General features: G+C 36.0%; 1 protein-coding gene across 1 annotated transcript; it reads left to right on the top strand.

Annotated features, from left to right (window-relative positions):
- The first annotated feature begins 1,963 nt into the window (after positions 1-1,963).
- On the top strand, positions 1,964-15,068 carry gclm (glutamate-cysteine ligase, modifier subunit). The gene is made up of 7 exons (XM_006635254.3): positions 1,964-2,354; positions 3,254-3,319; positions 8,353-8,437; positions 9,229-9,285; positions 10,079-10,281; positions 12,714-12,828; positions 13,222-15,068. Exons 1-7 carry the CDS (start codon positions 2,229-2,231, stop codon positions 13,413-13,415), a joined length of 846 nt encoding a protein of 281 aa, XP_006635317.2. The 5' UTR covers positions 1,964-2,228; the 3' UTR covers positions 13,416-15,068.
- The last annotated feature ends 1,783 nt before the right edge of the window (positions 15,069-16,851 follow it).

The raw sequence follows: 16,851 nt of genomic DNA, 5'->3' as shown, positions 1-16,851 counted from the left end.
CTGTATTTTACTTTTATCGTTGTTTTAAAATGCGCTCATCAATGCTGAGTGCTTCTATCCCCGAAATATAAAAGTAGTGGTGCAGTTCTTTTAAACTTGAACTCAGGTGGGGCTTGATATAAGCCTATCATAAAACTAACCAAGAAACCTACTTCAAGACTAACTGTAACACTGACAAGTTCGAACTAAGTAGTGTATTTAGGACCGAGGAAGGATTCTGGAGGTCTTTTAAAAACTGATGTGTCATGGTTCATTAGATGAATAAGCAATTTGTAATTGCTCCTTTACAATAATTATGGTAAGATCAGTCAACATGAGCAAAACTACCTCCTCACAGATAACCATTGGTCTTTGTAAAACCTTTGTAAATGCTATACTCTTATTTCAGTCTCCCAGTCTCATGTTTACATTTCTGGAAGTCATCAGAGGATAAAGGTGGGTGGCATGAGAAGAATGTGCTGTTTGAATAGATAAGATAATCCTTTACTACTAAATTAAAAAAAAAACAATTTTAGCATTGCTGGATTTTGCTGGTTAAACAGCCAAACACTGAATAGCCTGCCACTCCCCAAAATTTTCCAAATGCAAACAAGCATACATTCCACTCTGTAATGTACTAAGTATTCAGAAAAGTTAATTTGAAAATACTATTAAATGTAATGTTTATTTCACCTGTTTCAACTCATTTTCACTCAATGAAATGTCAAGTTTGTCTTGTAGGAAATATGGTGAACTATTTGTTCATTTCTTTTATAAAGGTGTTTACTGATCACAATCATGCTGGATTGAGAGAAGGTCTAACCCTCTACCCTGCATAAGAATTGCCAGAGTTTCTTAACATTTATTGGTATTTTTTGGTGGAGTGTTTTTTTCCAGTTGACAATATTTAAATCTTTGTTTTATTATCCAGTGTTCTCCACTAAATAGAATTGTATTCTATACTTTAAAAATAATTGAATATATTTTTTCCAATATACATAGCTGTGCAACTGTAAAGAAGCAGTTGCTACCTTGTGATATATTGTAAAATGAGAGAAGACAACAATAAAAGATGGTATAGCTATTTTAGATAAACATTATGAAAGGTGCATAAACAGGATTAGAATTGCTTTTTGTAGGCTAGTCCTGTCAGCTGTTCTTTTCTACACATAATTGAAAAATTAATTTTTTGAGTTACCTGTAAATATTTTTTCTGATCAAAATGATTCATTTGCCTAGCAAAAATACAATACAATATCAAAACTAGAGATCAGTGTTGTAATGCTGCAGAACTACAATTTGAATACAATACTGGTCTGTGCTGTAATATTGTAATATGAAATGAATACTATATAGGTCGGTGCTGTAAAATTGCAATTATATAAATTGAATGCAGTATAGGTCAATGCTGTATTAAATACTGCAATTGTTCATTAGAAATATACAGGTTAGTGTTGTAATATTGTACTAATATAATTTAAATAGATCAGAAGTGTGATATTGCAATAGAAACATTTCAGGAGATCACTACTATAATGTAATTGTACTGTTTAAACACAACACAGCACAGTGCTGCAATATTACAATATTAGAAAAAATAGTATTCAGGTCAGTGCTGTGGTATTGTAATAACACAATTCAAATTCGAGGAAATGGCAAACGTATAATTTAAAAACATATATACAAAATATAATACATGTGGAACAGTAACGATACAATGTCATACAAATTAAATACAATTAAAACAGTGAAATTAAAAAAATACTTTGTCAAGGTAAATAGCCCCTGTTTTAGAAACCTACTTATTTTAAAAAAGCTACTAACTTGGTATCAGAATGTCGTTGAAATAAAAATTGGTTAATAGAAACACGCAATAAAGACATGACACAGCATAACATCCTTTACTGCAGAGATTCAGGATGACTCAGCAACTGTCTCGACTTTTCCCCGTGACACAGTAACCTTAGTTACTGTGTACAGTACTGTTCTTGTCCAGCGATCTAGTATTTTTTTACACGGATCCTTACAAAACCTCCTCTCCGGGATTTCCTTCATGCCTCATCATTCAAGTGGGCGTGTCGATATCTCACCACTGCCTCTTTATCACCGAGTGAACCTTCTCTGCAGAGTCATTGGAAAGTTACAGTGAAAGACTCCGGTGGGGGGGCTGCTGTCTGGAGTCAACTGGAGTGTTTGTTGTAGCTGTCGCTGTTCAAGTTTGGTGGTCGCCGCGCATCTTTGTTACACACATGGAAAATCACAGCGCCAGCGCCAGATTAATGCTGAACCATGCTACAACTCTGAACCTGCACACAGGGAACCTGGTGAACCGAAGCCGCCTAAAGAAGAAATGCCCTTCTTCGCCAAGTGAGGAGGTAGGTTGGTTAATCGTTACAGCAAGGTAGCGGAAGAGACGAGGTTAACTAGGCGCTTGGAAGCCAGACAAGTGAGTCTGAAGCGACAGGAAAGAGAGGGTGGCACTGGGCCTTTTTTAGTGAGGTCTGCGGCGTGGTGTTGGAGGGGGGTTACAGGGCTGTGATTGGTACGGGAAAACATTGTAATCCCACTGCGTTGAGGTCAGCAGGTGAATCCGGCTTCTTCGCCACCCGCACGGCACCCTTAGCACCTGTTCTTGGTTTAACGCCACCCTCAGCTCCTGTTTTCTGCTTTAAATCATTAGATCCCACTGTGAAAAGTTCGATTTCTGTTCACGTCAATTCCTGGAATATCGTTGTGATGGGATTAATGACTCGCTGAATACATTCTTCTGGTTTTGGGCTCTTTAATAACATGATGTCAATATGAAAATATAAGATGGTAATATACACATGTTGTGAGCAACCCGATTAAAACAAGACTCGGTACAGTATGTAATGAGAATAAATAACACCCAAAGTGATCAAGAGGTTTCTCTTTTAGGTAGTATAACTCACTGTATATACATTATTAGTGCACTACTGTCATTAAAATACGTGGAAGAGTAAAAAAATCACTTGATAAGCGATTTAAATGACCCGATTTATTAGATGACATGCACTTTCTCCTCAACAGTGATCCTGGTTACTAATTTAATATTCGTTTAGCTGACGTCATTGTCCAAGGCTATTTACATTCGATGCAAAATCCAAACTATAAAAAGAAACATCATATAGTCTTTAAAATACACCTGTGCTTTCGGCAGAGATTGTGTAATTAATGCATAGAAATAGCTCTTATTTTGGGAAAAACAAATTCGATGTTGATGCACAACATTATCTTTCTCCCTCTCTTTCAGCTCCAGGACTGCATTACAGCCACCCTGAGTGAGTGGTCTTCTAAAATTCCCTCTGCTGTGGACAAGGTGAGGCTGCTTGTTCTCTGTGGTGGCCTGTGTGCTGAGTCTTACAGCAGGCACCACTGTAGGTGGATATAGTAAGGCTCCTGTCTCACACTGTATCAGTATGAGCTATTCCAGGCTTTACAGAACTTTACAGTTCTCTTCTGAGCCATTGTAACATGTGAGAGATTTCATACTTCATACCTTAAGGCTGCATTAAAATAATATTAAGAACTTATTCACTCGTTTTTTTCACTGAAGTGAAATGGCTCAAGTCACAATATAATATGTTTTTTATTTCCGTGAGTCAAGCACCTGTCATTTTAATAAAACGTGAAATGGTACACACGAAGCAACAAACGATATATTGTCAAAAAGAAGGCATTTCTGAATGTCTTTATGTTTGGACATTTTTTTACCTCAATATAAACCAATCAAAAAGCTTTATTTTTAAGCACTTAGGGTTTATCCCTAAATCATTAAATTTAGAAGAAGCCCCTTTTATCTCCCAAGTAAAAACTCTAAAGCTCTGCTAATTTTGAGATATTTACAGGTGATGCTGTTTGCTCACCCCTAAGCCTGTTTTGCTCGCATTTCGGGCTGTCATTTTAATAGTTTAGCTCTCGATTAGATTTTTTTGTGGCTGAAAGGTTGCGTTTGCCAGGTAAAAGGAGACCTGCAGATGTGTGTGGGATGCAATGATGAAATCAGTAGACTTAAAGCTAATAAAGCAATCTAAATATGAAGGGCCAAGATGAATGCTTGTCTCTAAATAAGGATCTATCGATGACTCCATTGCTACTAATTTAACTAGTTTAAGGGGAGATGGGCAGATGGGGAAATTCACATAGAAACTGAAGAGACCTAAATCTAGAAATAAAATGAGGGCAGCTACATTGTTACCTCAGCCTCCTTACACGATTATATCCAGGCTTTTAGCAAATGTTTCATTTTTTTATTTGTGTTAAGAGGCTGAAAATGTTGTTTAAAGTGCTGATTTTGGCTTTAAATGTTTAAGATCACAGCTTGGAGAGAGAAATTATGTCGTACCTGGCTGTTCTAACCAATGCGTAGTGATCTCATTTTAAAGTTATTAAAAATGTAATAGAAGAAAAGCTGATTTTCCCTTATATATTCTCCAGGAAGTGATCAGATTTAAACTGTTTCATGAAGTGCCTTAAGTAAAAACCATTTTTCTTTAGTTAAGTCTAAATCAGTTCCTTTATTTTTAGTTTCATGGAATTCTATGAATTCAGCAGAGTTGCTTTTTTTTTGGTGCTGAAATAAGCAAATGACAAGACTTGCAAGAACAGAACAGCTCACATGACATAAAGAAACAAACTTTTTATGACTTATGCATTGTGTGCAAAGTACTATCTGGGCCCCTCTACTTCATTTAGAATGCAGTATTACAAATGAAATATTCAAAACATTTGTTCACTGACCTGGCCTTAACGCTCCTTTATTTCAGGCTTTATCCAGTTTTGGTAAGGACCTAATTCTCTTAGAAGTGAACATGGGAAATATTGTACTATTACTGTAGTACTGTGTATATTATCCCACTGTCGTGCGAAACGTTCATGATGTTTAGGTGATCTCCTAGTGTATTTACCTCTTGTAAGCACAATGTTACTTCTCTGCGTGTCTGAATGCCTCAAGGAAAATAGTGTTCTTAGAACTTTTGCTTTTGCCCAGGATTGAATTAACATGGCTGAGATTTACAGTTTCTTATCGAATCAAAATGAAATCTTAATGCACTTCAGTGGTAAATGAAGTAGGCCCTGTGCTGTATGTAAAATGATTTAGGATCCTTTGGAATAAGAGTATAGAAATGCTGGGATTTATTTTTAATCATTGAGATTTTTTGGTATTGCTAATTATTTTTAGACAATGGGACATATGGCTGCTTTTGTTAAAATACTTTTTTTAATTGCTGGAACTTTAACATAGTTTAATTATGAACTACCCAGGGTGGGAAATAAGCAGTATTGACTACTGTATAACCAATCAGACTTAGGAAGAGGACTGATCTCAGACAAGTGGTATGAAATGATTTGATTGCTGCACTAAATTTGTTTTCTCTGATCTCCTTTCTGTGTTGAGATGCTCGATAGCAGAAATCCAGATGCAAGACTGTGGTCATACATCCAGCACTAGCTTAACACATATTACAGAAGAGTCCACTATATTCATCCAGAGCACCGCATGTCATATCTGCAAAGACAATTGTATAAAATGCATAAATATTACATAAATATAAATTATTTATAACAATAGAAAAGCAAAGAAGAACATCTGTGATGCAGAAAATTAATGCACCCCGAGATATTCTATAACTGTTTTCCATTTGAACATTGGAGATTGTTACATTGACTTGTCTTTTAAATAGTGCAAGTAGGTAGCTGTGTCAGCATGCGTAGGCTGCAGAGAAACAAGTAAATATTTATTCCATGCTGAAAAAGAGAAGAAAGGAAACACGTCTCGGCTGTAGAGCCTTCTTCGCGTGTGAGAGAGGGTTTTCCTACACGAAGAAGGCTCCACAGCCGAAACAACATGTTTCTTTTCTTCTCTTTTCAGCATGGAATAAACCTTTACTTGTTCTCAATTAAATTTACAATCCTTTGATTTATTTGAGAAAATAAATAGCATTGTCTCCTTCAATGCTAAAGAGGTTTTAATCCACCTCACTGACTGATTCAGGCAGCAACAGTTCCATTAAAAAATTCACTTTCGAGTAACTAATAATTGTTATGGAATATCAGTGCTGAGAAGCATCAGCAGTTTAGCAGATTACTGCAGTCTTGAAAGGGTGAGTCTGAAACGGTTGTCTGCTGTGAAGTTTCACACTTATGGTTTCCTTTATTGGGAGCTCATAATCTACTATGAGATAAATCGTTTTATACGACTTCCGAAATGGTATGTCCCGAAGGGTATTTTGTTTCAAATACCAGTATGGATGTTTTATTCACTCCCCCCAGCACTTTTATTTGTAAATAAGCAGTGGCATTCAGAGTAGACGTACTGTAGTGTGTTGTCTGTTAGCTATAGCTCAATGAGAACTCTGTCCTTGACAGCAGATTACCATCTGACTTCAAAGTTCTTCATTTTTAGAAATTCTTTATTTTTGGTACATTCCTAGTCCTGCTTAAGAGACTGTCAGGCATCTGATTATTTTTAAGTCTGTTTCTGGAAGGGTGCTTAGGTGTTTACATCTCTGTGAAAGTAGGGTAAATTTATTTGAAGATTTATATTCTTAATGTGTTGTTGTCATTGATTAATTTTAGGTTGATTTTGTTTCCCTCCCTCTCTGTTTCATACATCAAAACATATGATGTATGCAGTGCATTGTTTATATACTCCAGGAGTTGTAGTATACTTTCGTTGACATTTTTTTTTTAGCTTTACTTTACATCTGTATTGACATTTCATTTCACACTGAAGACTGAAAAGGTTACTATTCCGCAATGGCGTTTGAAACTAGTTTTAAGCCATTGCCTGAGTTTTGCTGAGGTCACCAAATCTGTTTTTATAGGCTCAGTCAGTGTGTAGGGGTCTTACAAACACAAAGTGAAAGCTCATTAGAGTGTCATTCTGATGAAATCCTGTAATAATACCGTTATCCAGAAAGCTTTGAAAGACAAATGGAGATGCTGGAAAAATAAAATAAAATTGTAGTCCTTCTTTCCTGTCTGTAAAATAATGTCCTTGTATGTTAAACATCCAATAGAGTATTTGAAATTTCACCTTTTTGGAATTTTGTGCTTTTTACAATATTGCCATTTTTAGTACAAATTTAGTAGTCTTTGCTTTTTTTGTCAAAAATTAATCTCAGAAGGTATTGCTTTGCCTCACAGGTATTGTTTTGAATGGAAGTTAATTTCAAAACTTCATATCCCCACCTGGGATGTGATTAGGAGGAAGATTGTTAGGATTAAGGGACATAGTAAAGTTTCCCTCATGGACAAAAAAAAGAGCTGAGAACAGCAGGGTTTTTTCTTAGGTTTTTTTGGGATGCAAAGCAAATTTTTTGAGGTAGGAATTCTTCAGCAAGTTAAGCATGAAACGCTGCCAAATGCCATCAGAGCTCACAGACAAAGATGGGCTTAGCATCTAACTGACCTTGCTAATAAAGCAGATTTTGGAAAAGTGGCTGTTTTTTATAATTTCACTTTTGTATTTGGTGATCAGAAGTTATCTTCTTCTGTGAAGTTCATAAATGAAAGGAAATCTCTTCTTCTGTGGAGGCTTTTGTTACAAAGTAGAAGGCCAGTCAAGGAATTTACTCACAACCCCGGTTGTTGCACATGAATATAGCAGCAGTATTTAGTGAATTTGTACTGTAGGAAGCTTTTTAGTCTGTAGTGGTGAAAAGACATCTTAGGTTGGGGTGGTCAAGTCAGCACAGTGCATGATGCAGTTCCTGTGTTCAATTCTAGACTGGGATGTCCTCCTTGTATTCATGTGGGTTTTCTGTGGACACTCCTGTTTCCTTTGTGGGCTCCCACAGTTCAAAGACTTGCTGTCCCTAAATTGCCCCCAGATGTGAATAAATATACAATGGACTGGCTGTCTAGTGTGTAGTCCTGCCTTGCCTCTAATTTCCCAAAACATGCTAATAACAAACTAGGCCCAGGAAATGGCTGTATTAAAGAATTCATGCTCTGGAAAGTTCAGATATATTAAATTATATTAATCTGGGATTTTCTGTTCTCCAAAATAATGTCTGCTAATCACGTTCGGGGCATTAGGTGCAGTTTGACACTTTTTGAAGAGATTGTTGCAGATTTAATAATTTAATATCAGCAACTATAGAGCTCTGCAATGGAGTCCTGACTAGGACATATCCTGATTTATGCCTTTGCTTGCTGGAATAGGCTTCTGCTCCCCCACAACCCGTACTGCGTAAACCAATTAGATAATGGAAAGGTGGAATTATAGAGCTTTTTTTCCCAACAAAACAACACAAATTTTCCATAGTCCTGTATTCCAAATTTGTAGACAATGGTGAGTAGTTTTTGTAAAATAAAATGGTTTTATTTGTATTTTTTTTTATTTAGGAATTGCCTGACACGCTGAACTGTACATTGACCCAACCAACAGAGGCTATCACTCCTGAAGAAAGGGAGGAACTGAAGGTTTCAGGTAAAATGCCTTCGTAGTTCAAGGCTAAGAACCTGTTTTTATTTTGACTAAAGTCATTTAGAGCTCAGTTAATCCAAAGTAATGGAGAACCATGTCCTGGATTTCCTGGATTATAGGAGCCTTGGAATATTTTTCAAAATGGAGCAAAGAAATGGCTATTTGTATCATGCCAAGCCCAAAGGTTGTGTTTTAGTATGGTACTGGTTGGTTCTGTAATGGTATAGAAACTGTTTCCTCTAAGGGTAATTTTTGTTACCACTTTTTATATTCCCTCAGGAACTTGTGTCTTGCATTGTAATAGAAAATCATGCTTCAATTTAAATAAATAGTTTATAAGAATTCCTTTTAATAAACCGCATAGTTTACAAAGAAATTGTAGAGTAACATTTTAGTAAAAGTACATTCATTTGCACATTCTTTACTATATAAGGAGCAAGTAATATGTTAATTACATTCTGAAAAAAGAAGAAAGAAAACACTATTTCGGCTGTGGAGCCATTGTGTTTTCTTTCTTCTCTTTTCAGTATGGAATAAACCTATTACTTGTTCCTTAGCAGCCTACGCATGCTGATGCAGCTACCCACCTGAACTACTTTACAACATAATGTTTGTTTATTCTTGCACATATTTTGTTGAAATGGTAAATCATTAATTCACATCTGCATCAGTGCTGTATTTTGAATGTTCAGTGTGTTAATGTTCTACACTTAATTTTAGATGGTTGGAGTGTTTTATTTTCTACTTTCTGGAAACTTGTTAGTCTGATCTCTTCAATATGTCCTTACTTGCAGTGAAGCTTTTTCTCAGTGGGTCAAACTGTTCCTGCATCAGGGATGCAGTAGAAATGGGTAAGTGCAGCATGAAAGAACATGTCTATTCTGTCTAAGTTAAAATATGTTCAAACTCTTAATAAATAGTATTACGTATAATACTGTAGTGAGTTTATAATAATTCTCTAATGCTGACCCCATTAGTTGTCCACATTGGCATTCTTTGATGTCTGCTCCATTAAAGACCTCAGAATGTGATCTGATGTTTCTTTCGGTTAAAACTCTGTTGCTTAATCTTCATTCATTAATGTAATTGGAAAACTAGAAAATGTTTAATTACGTGCTGCTTTGGATATAAAGCAGGTCAGTCATAGTTCTCAAGGGCCAGTGTGTCTGCAGGTTTTCTAGGTCTCTTTAAGGCAGCAGCACCTAAAGAACCGTGAGCAGTTGTTAAACTGGTCCAGTTTAAGCTCCTAACTGGCTGGCTTCGGTCATTAACAGTTGGAAGGAAACCTGCAAGAATTACCAAGTTTATGTACCTCTGATTGAAGGTGTTGTACAGTCACCTATAACAGGTAATCATGTCCTGGAGACCTGCATAAGTGTTGTTTTTTTCCAGCTAAGTACTGTTACCCAATTGATGTAATATGATTAGGAACAGGTTTAGGAATAGGTAAAGGGTTACTCCATGCTGAAAGGCAAAGAAAAACTAGATACATTGTTCCATTCCATGTTGACGGCTTCAGTTAGGTAAATAAGCTTGGCTGGAATGAAAACCAGCAGGATATTGCCCACAAGGACCAGCATTGGCAACCATTGACTTGCAAAAAGTGCCGAAGAAGAGCTTTGAGTTTTTATGTCATGTTGGCAGCCTGCTCAGCCCTGGGGGTGGCCCAGCTGGACTCTGTGATCATTGCCCCACCTCCACTCCTGGAGGGAGACAGCCTGTCCCTGGAACACCTGCAGCCTCTCTGGGAGGAACTGGAGAGGTTAGTCCAGAGCCAGAAGATCGCTGCCATTGGCACCTCTGACTTGGACAAAGCTCTTCTTGAGCAGCTGTACACATGGGCACAGGTAATGACTGCAATGCTATAACAAGGCCATAAGCCTCACCCACTTCACCTGTTATGAGCCAAATTGTTTTGAACTTTTTGTTTAACAAGGAAAAGATTTACAAATAAAACACATAAAAAAACAATTTATTGCTTTAATCTTTAATTTTACAATGATTATTTTTTATATTATTAACAATGTACATTATGCTAGTGTAGATGGGAAGTTACATATAAAAATACAGTCAGAAAAAAACAGAACAACCCAAAATTCAGACAAAAAAGTGCTTTATCTTCTTTCACAGAACAAACCCTGTCTAGGCTTGTCAGTATTTGCTAAACATCTCTGCCTGTAACCCAAGAGAAAAGGTGATCCATTGTTCTGATGTTTGGGGTTCTTTAGTAAACCATTTTCTTTTGATAGTTTTCTTACTAGCAGCTGAAAGAATTTCTTGCTACTTGGAATTTCCAAGTAGTCAAAAGTAACATTACTCAAATATATAACAGAATTCAAATGTATTTCTAGGTTTACTATGTTATTACGGGGATGTATGGATTTCCAATATAGTTATATTCAGGGTCATGCCCAAAAATAACATGTAAATTAGTTGCTACTTGCTTTCCTCATAGACTCAAATATTGTGAACTGCTTCCTTTTTGTTTGTTTGAATTTTAGGAGTGATAAAAGACGAGTCAGGTTCTTCCAACTGAAAAACTGGTGGAGCTTTGTTGAAATCTGCATATGCTCTTAATGCTTAATGCTAATGCATATGCTATTAATATTTTTAGTGTTATTATAGTTTTCTTCTGATTTCATTGCTAATAAGAAGCTATAAAACAATCAAGCAATTTTTTACCTTGCTCTGTATTTGGTTGTTTTACCCAACTATTTGCATAGTGCCTAATTTGGAAGTATCCGTAGAATTCTTTAAGATATTTAATTTTTATCTTCCCATGTGTCTAATTGTGGTGTATATGGATCTAGCACTTGATCCAGCTTACATACATGAGCATGTTGCTCTTAATTTCTGAGATTGCTTAAACTGATATTTTGAATACTTTTTCAGTCCTTTCCTTTCATGGTTCTTTTAAATCTTCTTCAGCTGATTGTTTTAAAAATAGTGGTTGGCTTGAAAAATATCAGACTGCACCATAAACTTAGTGAATCGACTAATTGTAGTTGGTGAATCAATATTTTTATATAGCGCCTTTTAAAGAAAATGTCCTTCACAAATCACCGATTGTTGCATACATAATAAATTTACGCACTTCATAGATGGATATAAATGAGGGTATGCAAAGTTAATGACTTTACAAGTCCAGAACATAGCCTCAGTTTGTTTGCTGATCACCTTCCCTGAACATTTAATTAAACTGTTAGTAAACTATTCATGATTTAAAGTCGCATAACAAAAAACAATAATCTTTAACAAGATAAGTCATTTGAGAATGATTTCTCTTTTGTCAAAGTCCTGACTAAAGATCACAATACATTATTGAACAGAAGGCATAATAGTGATAAAAGGTTCATTACATTGTATTAATTGGTCATCTCCTAACAGGACGTGGCAATTTAATCATGCAACTGAAATGAGGCTCAGCTGTGAAAGTGACTAGTTTCAACTCACTCTGCAGATTGTTCCAGGATTTAGCAGTGGTAAACTGAAAATAATTGTGCCAAAGATTGGTAGGAGCTCTTGATAGATTCAATTTGAAAAAAGAACTACATCTTTAATTTGTAGATAGTGTAGGGAATTGCAGTACATTATGAAGATATGGAAGTTAAATTAACCCAGTGAAACATTTTGTGTGGTATGATTTGAGTTCATATTAATGGGTGTGATGGGGGGAGGATGCCTGAATTTTACAAATACAATTCAGGCTATAATACCAGGTTTCTTACAGAACAGTTTTGAGGAAATGGCATCACCATATTCTGAAAATGGGGTTGTAGACCTTCAATTTGGTATATAGAGCAGTGTGTAAAATGAAATTTGTGATGCAAGGAATGCAAGTCTTAACTTCACGTGAGCTAGTAACTGTAAAGTAAACGGCACATGGATGATTACAGCTGCTGACGTGGGTGGGCTAAGATGGTGATGTTGTCTACCTGAGGTTGGACATGAGATCTGCCTTTTGAATGAACAATATGGTGCTGCATATTGGTCTCCGTACCACACAAGGGATATTGTTGACTTAGAAATGAGCTTCCTGGTCTTGGAGGATTCTCATATATGGGTTAAAAGGAACTACAGAAGTGATTAAGAGGAAATTTGATCCGAGTATATAAACCCTTAAATGGTACAGATCAATCCAGGGGGCTACTTTAGACCTTGTATGAAATAAAGGTATTTTAGTTTTTGGAGAGGTGACATGTAAAGACCTCAAGCTTATTGCCATACTTTTAAATGCACTCTTATTGAGGTGGAGTGATGCACTTTTTTCCTTCTTTAGGTAAAGCCCAGCAGCAATCAGGTGAACTTGGCCTCTTGCTGTGTGATGCCTCCAGACCTGACCGCGTTCGCAAAGGAGTGTGACATCCAGCTACTCACCCACAATGACCCCAAAGGTGAGAAGTGCCCATCCAGTTTAACAGAGCTTGAGCAAATCTCTAGGAAGAATGAGTGAAAATTTCTAAATCCAAATGTGCATAGCTGATACAGAATACCTAATGTAATTCCTGCGAAAGTTTAGCAAATGAAAAATTGTGATCGGAACATCTTCAAAAATGGGGGGGTTTGGGTGAGTATTTTCTGAAGGCACTGTACATTTGGGCATGTTCCATGTCAAATTTTGGGTTTTGAATTACACTTTATAAGATATGAATACTTTGTACAGTTGGGAAAAGATCATCCTTTGCCTGATATACCAACACCCTGGAAGTATGTTTGCAAATATGTTAACTTTACTGTATTGAACTGAATCTGCATTCAAATTCGTTTCTGTACCTTGTTCCCCTTAGAGCTGATTTCTGCCACAAGCTTCCAAGCAGCTGTGCAGGAAAGCGTGAAGGAGCTCCTGGTAGCCGACTGGTCGCTGGAGTGGGTTTTGCGCTATTCTGTCATCGTCAAAAGCAGAGGGATCATAAAATCAAAGGGCTACCTTGTTCAGGCCAAAAGAAGCAACACTGACCACACTTCAAGCTATAGTTCTTGAAGTGTTTCTTACAATTAGTTAAACCAGATTGGTAAACTTATTTTTAAAAAGATACCCTTTTAAAGTGGCTCTTTGCATGTGATTTGTTTGATTTGGAGGCTTTTTAAGCAAAAAAAAAAATCAAATCAAAAGTGCCTCCACTTCGTCTCTGTACCTCTGTTTACTACTGTGCTGCTTCCACTCTGAGCTTAAATGCTTTTGAGTAATAAAGATTCTAGTTGTTTGAAACCAAGCTGTACTAAGCAGTAGTACTTGGCATTCTTCAAGAATCATAACATATTGTTGCTAAAGAGTGGAGGCCATTTGGCCCATCTAGCCCTATTTGGGAAATAGAAGCTGTAAACTCAAAACCAGAGTATTGAGTTTAGCAACATGTCTGAATAACTTGTTCCATACCCCCATAACCCTTTGTGTAAAGTGCCTCCTGTTCTCAATTCTGAATTCTGAATGTTCTTCTGTAGTTTCTCCACTGGTTAATGTTCCATTGCTGATTCTGAAGAACTTCACTGGGTTGACAAAGCTTATCAGTATTTAGAATAATATTCTTGATATTGAGAATAATTAATTTCTTTTAGTGTTGGACTGTGTTAAATATTGCATTTTCACTCTTGTAATTGAAATGGAAGGGCTTTCAGAAGGTAATAAAAACTGTTGTTGCAGTATCTTAAAATAATGGAGCTGATCTGGGGAGATCATTGAGCTCAGGGCCCCGAGAAGGTATGTTCTCCTTGTTCTTGCATACAGAAGCAGTGATCACAATGTACATGTAAATTGGCCAAGGACTGACATTTAGAAAAACTGTACAGGTTTCAGGAAGATTTCAGTTGTATTTAAACCTGTGATGTTTTACAGAATTTCGCATTTCTTAAAGTGTATTTATTTCTACAATTTGGCTTGTAAAATTCCCTTTCTCACTTCAAAGCTCTTTTTAGTGACTTGGTAGAAGATTTTAATGTCTTTGTTTTACTCACAGCAGTTGCTTACATTAACTGTTTTTGAGTAAAATGACAAAAGAATATGGAGGAAAAGGGTTCTTGCATTGGATGTGGTCTGCTCACTAACCTTTTCAAGCAATATTATGTTTGAGTTTAGAATTTATACAAGATGCACTTTGGCAGACTTGATTATGCCCAGTGAAAGTGCATTCTGGATGATACAAACGCAACGCTCATCTTTTTAGAATATGAATATTTAGCAGAATAAATATCCTGCATAAAAATGCTGAAATGAGCATGAGGATTTTATTTGTATTAATGTTTTCATCTAGCATACCCCTGTGGTGAATTTTTGAAAGGTGTAATCAGGGTCCAGCAGAGTAATTAAACTGATATTCTGTGATTTATTCAATTGCAGCTTATTAAATTACATCATAGTGAATACCTGGATGTACTGGCAAGTGCCAAAATGGACAATAGTGATACATCTTGGCAGTGAAAAACCTGGATTTGTACGCAGGATGGGATGCCTTTATTTCTGGCAGCTTTAAATCCATGGGGTCCAAAATGGATTTACATCAGATAACCCATTTGAAGGTCTTGAGTATGTGTCTTTAGTACTGTATAGTTAAGGTTTACATTCTTGTTTGTTGAATTAATATATTCTTTTTTCTGTATATCAGGTTTTTAATTTATGATAATAAATTATAAAACCGTTTTCTTGTGCAGTGATATTTTTTTGTGTTTCTGCTCTTTTGTACCACACCTGTAATGTGTAAGGCCCTGCATGACAAGTCTGTATACGTTTTACTGCTTTAAACAGATTACAGGGTTAAGGATAAGCAGTTTTTTTTTATTATAAACTTCAGAAGTTTCAATTGTGAAAATGTGCCAAATTAATTATTGATTTGATGTATTTGTTGAAATTAATAATTGTAAGTTTTGTTTTCCATTTCGGTGAACGAGGTCTTTTTTGCATGCAGTTTCCTAGGAAACAACAAGGGCTAAAAGGTTAATGATTGGTCAAAATATACATTTTAAAGGTGTGCTGTTAAACTGTATATGGCTTGTAATACAGTATTATCAAATTAACCTTTGAAAATAGTATATACCATTACAAATGTTTATTTTAAAATGGCATTTAAGTTACCAAGAAGAACTTCAGAGAACTACTTCTTATACTGTATGTGACGGTCAAATATCCCATACAGTGCTCTTGCATTTTGTACATGAAATTTCTAGCTCAACCATGTGACTTTTTAGGGTAACAGGGGACTTCATACATGATTACATGAACATTTAAAATCACCATTCACGTGAATTAAGACTTTCTATATGGTGCTTTAAGGTATCTATAGTTACAATACACACAATATTAATTGGATAGCAGAGTTTTGCACACTTGTGGAAAGCAACGTATTAAGATTTAAAAACAATGTTCCATTTCTACATATCAGTTCAGAGGGGATTTTAAAACTTATCTGAAAGCATCACAGGGAGTACTGTGTTTGTCTATATCCCTTAAATGATTACTGTATATTACATTTACAATTTGCTATTTAAAAGCACATTCCGAAACCCCTGTTTGAGGTTTTAACATTTCAGAAACTTATTTTAGGGGTTGCAGATCACAATTGTGATTGCATTAACAAGTACATTATACATTATTAAAGTATAAAGGGCAAATATCTGTCTGATTAATAATCATTAATAAATTCTGTGATTATTAACTTAAGGTAAATTATTAATAACTGTTTAATGATGCTTTTGCAACCTGACTATGGTATCCTGCTCTGTGAAGTTCTCTGCAGATCGTTTTTAATTAAACAGCCTGCTCCTGCCCTAGACTGAAATTTGGAGGCACTTGATCTGCAGTTACTTATCTTTCACTTCAAATTAATAAACCAAAAACATGACCCTGGTGTATGCGCGGCTCCCCTTTGCTGATATTACCTTAGACAACCTTGTTCGTGAAACTTCAGGAAGTTGAGTTGTCTTAGTGAATCTTCTGCCAAATGTACCGCAAAACATATCTCTCTTATAGTCACTGTGGTATGCTCATAAAGCCATGCTGGTGATAGTCATTGATCAGTCCGGTATTTTTATATATGACCCTAAGCGTGCTGGGATGTTTGCTTAAAAAAACACATAAATCACGCCTTGTGGAAGATTTTAATTGATGTACTGTACTTGGTCCCTCATTTACTCATGTATTCCCATTTTTTGTCCACTACCGCAAACTAGTTTTTATTATTTGAATTTCTTGGAACAGTTAGGTATGCCCGGTTTGAAGCAACCAACGCATCTCATTTTTAACAATAAAAAATACACTATTTTTCCATTTTCAGTATACACATAAATTGGTAAAGTACAGGTCTGAAATGCGAGCAAAACGGGTTTTGAGAGAGAATTTTTAATCATGAGAGGATGAAAAACGTTGCGCCGGGAAGTGCCGTAAAAAGCTCAGCTTTTCTATTTAGTATTTGAAATATTTTAACGGG

Source organism: Lepisosteus oculatus, chromosome 9, assembly GCF_040954835.1.
Source record: "Lepisosteus oculatus isolate fLepOcu1 chromosome 9, fLepOcu1.hap2, whole genome shotgun sequence".
Lineage (NCBI taxonomy): Eukaryota > Metazoa > Chordata > Actinopteri > Semionotiformes > Lepisosteidae > Lepisosteus > Lepisosteus oculatus.
Note: the sequence above shows the minus strand (reverse complement) of the source record. Positions and strands in the feature narration are given on the sequence as shown.

What these genes read in the sequence shown, in the direction of transcription:
- gclm (XM_006635254.3), top strand. Translation starts at nt 2,229, where the DNA reads ATGGAAAATCACAGCGCCAGCGCCAGATTAATGCTGAACCATGCTACA. An exon ending in AGCTGTACACATGGGCACAG is followed by an intron (nt 10,282 to 12,713) that starts GTAATGACTGCA and finishes TTCCTTCTTTAG; the next exon opens with GTAAAGCCCAGCAGCAATCA. An exon ending in CACCCACAATGACCCCAAAG is followed by an intron (nt 12,829 to 13,221) that starts GTGAGAAGTGCC and finishes TGTTCCCCTTAG; the next exon opens with AGCTGATTTCTGCCACAAGC.